The sequence below is a fragment of the Manis pentadactyla genome, chromosome 7 (genome assembly GCF_030020395.1).
Source record: "Manis pentadactyla isolate mManPen7 chromosome 7, mManPen7.hap1, whole genome shotgun sequence".
Taxonomy (NCBI): domain Eukaryota; kingdom Metazoa; phylum Chordata; class Mammalia; order Pholidota; family Manidae; genus Manis; species Manis pentadactyla.
Genome location: NC_080025.1, coordinates 77,400,914 through 77,406,103, shown reverse-complemented (window position 1 = coordinate 77,406,103; position 5,190 = coordinate 77,400,914). Strand labels below are relative to the sequence as shown.

The window sequence follows — 5,190 nt, the reverse complement described above, 5'->3', positions numbered from 1 at the left end:
GAGCCAAGTGTCTGCGCCAGTGCCGCAGAGCTGGGGGGGTCACCAGCTCCTCGAGAGCCAACTTACAGGGGCTGGGCTGGCCTGGAGGGGTGCTCCCCCTGATCACCTGCCCCTCCCCTGCCCAAGGCCACTTCCTCCACAACGCTTTGAACAAGATCTGCACACTGATAAACCGGGGAAGTGCTAATGTAGATGTGGCTTGGCCTGGGTCCTACCTCATAATCTGACTCCCAACACCATAAGGAATTGTGCTCACTCGGTTCCCTAATAGTTAACGTTAGATCAAAAGCATTCCGAACAGAACTCAGCACTGTAAACCTCCTGAGATATGAAGCAGAAAGGGCTGGGTTGGGGATCTGATCTATCAAACCACCAAATCTTTTGATACATCTTCCAAACACCCAAAAGAATATGGGGAGAAATATAAAGGTTAATGCAAAAAAGAAAAAAAAAAGCTTTCTTAAATTGCTAACATGCATTTTCCAATGATAAAACTTTATTTGAGGCATCAAGCAATATACTGAAAGAGGTGAGTCATGCACAAGTAATATCTTTATTTCCATAATTGTACATTTGATACTCTCTGCCCTCTTAAAAAGGGTGTGTGGTGAGCAAAGATGAGAAGCACATAGTTTTTATACATAACCATATCTATATGTGTTTTAAAAAAGTCTCCTTTTAATTTTGTTTTCCTTCTTTAAAAGGCATGTTGGTTTTATTTTGGAAAACTAAAACAAACTAGTTCTTCCACTGAGGACAAAGTTTCTCTGAGAGTTATTTATGAAATAATACAGCTGCCTTTCTCTTTAAAGGGATTTTTGTCTTCAGGAATTCCTTTCACCAGAGGATCCTCTCCAGAACGTTCTTCAATGTAGTTCTTTATTTCTTCAGAACATTTAGACACCTTAACAGAAAAAAGAATGAATTAATTAGGTCAGGATTGTTCAACTTTTGTCACCTACCCTCTAGTGAAATTAATGTAATTGAATACAATCAGCATTTTTAAAAAATTAATGGAATAAAAATATTAGAGCGAAGAACAGAGCATATATAGCATATATGAATATACAGAGATTATGAAATATATTTCTTACTATAGTCAGGATCAAATAAGTTTCAAAGTTACTGTACTAAGTAGATCACCCCCAGCAAGTTCTATGCATTGTGCCTCATATGATGTCCTACTTCTGCTAAAATACAACGTGTCCACAATATTTTAGGAACTAAAACATACTCCATTTTCAATTTTCCATGCTAATGAACAGGTGTGCAGCAGTAGATAATCCCCAAATGTTTTGGGGTGTGTCCTGCCAAAATCCTCATTTATTAGGGGTGTGTACCATGTCCTGCAATTTCACAAAATGATAGAAGCATTGGGGAAAGAGTGACTCTGGAAAGGTTGAACTTGCCCAATGATTCCTCCTGTGATTCAGATCAGAATTCCTTCCCATTGCTGGAGGGCAATGATCATAATAAAAGACTTATCTGGGGACTACTAGGCTTATCTGTGTTTGTGTAATTAGTTGAAACTGTTTCTGAATGTTCTCGGATTGAACAGTTTCTTCAAAAAGTTTGATTTTAGAAGTAAGTGATAAGAGTGAGTGAAAAAAAAAAAGAATAGAAAGGAATGGAAAACTAACGAGTATTAGTGTCTTAACAAGACCTGCATTACTAGTAAGAAATTAAAAGTACAAATTATGGAAGCTCCAGGAAATTCCAAGACCTAACCTAGGCAAATACTTTCATTGAATTTGTAATCTAGATTAGCAATTCTCAAACTATTTTCACGGTGATACTAAAATATGCTTGCATACACATCCCAAAATGTATATAATTATTTACTTACAAACAAATGCAGATACTACTGTGTTAATATATAATGCATAATTGTAAAACATAAACTGGAAATTATACAAATATGAGATTTAAAAGTAACCCAAAGTAGAAATTTTAATATTTTACTCCCAACCCCAAAGACTCTTTGAATGCCAGTGTGGAAGCCACTGATCTAAAATTTAAAATTAGATGATGGGGCAAAATGAAAATCTTTTCAAGTGCCATTCTCCCAGGTAACATTTGCTCTACAGTGTTGCTGGCAATTACAATGCATGCGTTTTAAATGAATTTTTAAAAGTGATAATGCTAGTATCCATAAACTGGACTCTATTGACCCAGGTAAATTTGTGGATCAGATTCAAGTTACCTCAAATTTTACCTGTACTTCATTAGGTTTACAAAGAGATCTGCAACCCCCAAAAGAGAAAAATTACTCCTCTGATGCCTTTCCTTCTATGATCAAGAGGGTATCTTTGAACTATTAGCTGGAGCCAGAATTGAGCCTGGGAATTTTACGTCCTTGGCCTCAGTAGAGTACACAGCTCAGACACTAACAATTTGACAGAATAATAGACTTTGCATCAGAAGACACGTGCTTGAGTAACTGCCCTATCATTATCTCTGAGATCTTAAATGTGGAGATAGTTAGCCTCCTTGGGATTTAAGCTTTTTATCTTTAACAGTGAGAGGGTTCAGTAATCTCTAAGAACCATAATATTTCTCTAGCATTAATGCTCTAAAATTTAAAGTGCATAATAAAATGTGTCTGAATATTATTACTAGGACTTAAATGCCTCTGCCTGAGATTTTCTCTCCCCCTGCTGTGTGGCAGAAACGTGGTTTCTGACGTTGGACAGCTGATCCAGAGGGGTGTGTCCTAAGGAGTGGCAGTGGAGAGCAGGCAGGGAGGAACTGCTAATGAATGATACCTTTAATTTCTACACAGTCAGCTGCATCCAGACCCCTGCCCAATTGCTAATTTGAAGCTTTAAATAACTAAAAGATGCGTGTCTCTCTGTCTCCCTTTACTTCTGCATCATGACACCAGATTTTAGATATTACAAGTTTGTACACTTCAGTGTACGCAACTCAGTTTAACATGTAACCGCTAAGATTCATTGTGTGAAAAAAATCTAAGTGGTCAACACATGTATTGTGGGCTTTTGTCACCCATAAAATGGTCCCTTAACTCAAGAAACAAGCCTATTCAGTGGTTCCTGTCATAGCATTTACCTTTAACTATAGCAGTATTTTCAAAGCTAAAAACTCTCAACATGGATAGAAAGGACTTTGCACTCCAAAATCTAGGAAGAGTAGAGATTTGGAAGTGAAAGCTTCAATGTGAGAAATGAAATGTGTAAGGAGTAAAACTCGGAAAAGCCTGCATCTTCCAAACATCACTCAGAATGTGCATCGTGAGAAATAAGACTCGTGCCATGAATAGATTTACCATAACTAGAACAGGAAGGCAAGTGAGCACATTTCCCATACTTGCTTCATTTTCACTGTTTTTCTTAAAATTTTCTAGTATTAAACCTAGAGAAATAAAACCAGTTTAAGTTTTTGGAGAAATTGGACGATGGAGAAAGAACTAGGTCATTTACCTAAAAATACATCTCCCCAAAAATCTATTTCTGGACTACAGATTGCCTGAGTGAGGGGAAAAAAGGAAGAAAGGAAGGTCCCTATTACCAGTTAAGAAATTGAAGCAATTTTAGTGGAGACTTCTGAACACGGGGGCGTATGTTCTCAATTTGCAGTCCTTTTCATTAGTCCCTAAACTTTTTAATCATGATCACTACAGGGGAATTTTCATAGGCACCTATGTACATATTTATAAATAAATACAGATGCTGTATTAGTTCATTGTGCACATTTATAAAACATATCATGGGAATTAAAAGATTGTGCTTTACAAATAGAGACATTTTACTGTTTTGTTCCCAGGCCCCAAAGGGCTATTCATTGCACACCTCTGGAAAGCTCTGGTGAAATTTAAAACTAAGTAATTCAAGACTTTAAATTGTGATAAAAAAAAATTCAAATACCATTCTTTCCCATAACGAAAAGGCCATCTGCTTTTCCCTACAGCTTGAGTTTTTCAAACTAATTGTCTAACTGCAGGCAGAATTTCTTGTCTATTTCCCCCATTCTAGGTTCCTCCCAAGTTTGGACCTTTGGCGTTAAATTATTCAGTGGATCATCGTCCTCTCCTTTACGTCCTATGCTTACCCCGCATCAACTGGCAGTTCCCAGGTACCACCAAAGCCCTACCTCAGGATATACTTAAAAACAAACAAACAAACAAAAACAAAACAGAAACAAAAAAACCTGTTATACTGTAATAATCCGGAAAAGCTGACTCTGGTTCATTTCAGAGAAGGCAATCTTCTGCGGCAGCCAACTTACCTGCTGTCTCTGCAACTTCACTTCTTTGCGAAGTTGCTCGACTTCCATCTTCAGCTTTTCCTTCTCGGACAAATCTTCGATGTGAAGGGCTGGCATTTTCGCCCCAGACCTGGGCCCAGGGACAGCTCTGTAAGCGGAGCAGCTGCAAGTGCTGCAAACCGCGGAGCGTTCCAAACAGCTGCGGAGCCTGCGCACCCCACCCGCCCGCGCAGGACGTGCCGCCTCCCGCGCGGCGGTCCCCAGAGCCCGAGGGCCCAGCTGGCCCCTGGTCCTGCCCTCACGCCCGGCTCTGCGTCCCCGAGTTTTTTCCTCCGGTCCCCGCGCGCCCGCCCGCGAGGCCGCCCAGGGAGCCCGGGAGGGTGACGACTGAGAGGCGCCCGAGGTCCCGCGGGGACGCCGCCACGCCCGGGGACCGGCCTGGGCGGGGGCCAAGGGCTGGGGCTGCGCTTGCCCACTTTCCTGGAGAAACAACAGAAGTTCTACTTTTTGTTCCTTTTTTTTCCCGTTCCCAAGTCACATCCGGGCTTTGTGAAACAAGAAAAGGAGGACACCCTACAGGAAATAACGGCCCTTCACCTCTCCAAGTTTCAAAAATACACGGCATGTAGCTTTCCCTGTTATATGCACGCTTACTGTGGGAAACGTGGACGATTAAGAAAAGGCCCAAGAGGAAAATGAAACCGAGCAGTAATCTCACATACCGCCTCTGCTAATGTATATCCACCCAGTCTTAAATGCCTGAAAAGGATTTACACATCTGGGGACAAAAGGGGCTTTGCAATGTGAATATTGTTGCACGGTCATTCTCTGGTATTGACAAACCGTCCACACCCTCAACAGCAGAGTTTTTATTCTTTCTTTAGGGGGATGTGTTGTACAGTTTGGAGGGTAAGCAGATGATACTAAAGGAGACAGAAGCGCGAATCCTCAGAGTTCTTACCGGAA

General features: G+C 40.7%; 1 protein-coding gene across 1 annotated transcript; it reads right to left on the bottom strand.

Annotated features, from left to right (window-relative positions):
- Positions 1 to 474: 474 nt before the first annotated feature.
- GNG11 (G protein subunit gamma 11) lies at positions 475 to 4,711 on the bottom strand. The gene is made up of 2 exons (XM_036894559.2): positions 4,246 to 4,711; positions 475 to 904 (listed from the first exon to the last, which is right to left on the bottom strand). The coding sequence occupies exons 1-2, from the start codon at positions 4,339 to 4,341 to the stop codon at positions 779 to 781; spliced, it is 222 nt and encodes a 73-aa protein (XP_036750454.1). The 5' UTR covers positions 4,342 to 4,711; the 3' UTR covers positions 475 to 778.
- Positions 4,712 to 5,190: the final 479 nt, after the last annotated feature.

What these genes read in the sequence shown, in the direction of transcription:
- GNG11 (XM_036894559.2), bottom strand. Translation starts at nt 4,341, where the DNA reads ATGCCAGCCCTTCACATCGAAGATTTGTCCGAGAAGGAAAAGCTGAAG. An exon ending in TGAAGTTGCAGAGACAGCAG is followed by an intron (nt 905 to 4,245) that starts GTAAGTTGGCTG and finishes TTTTCTGTTAAG; the next exon opens with GTGTCTAAATGTTCTGAAGA.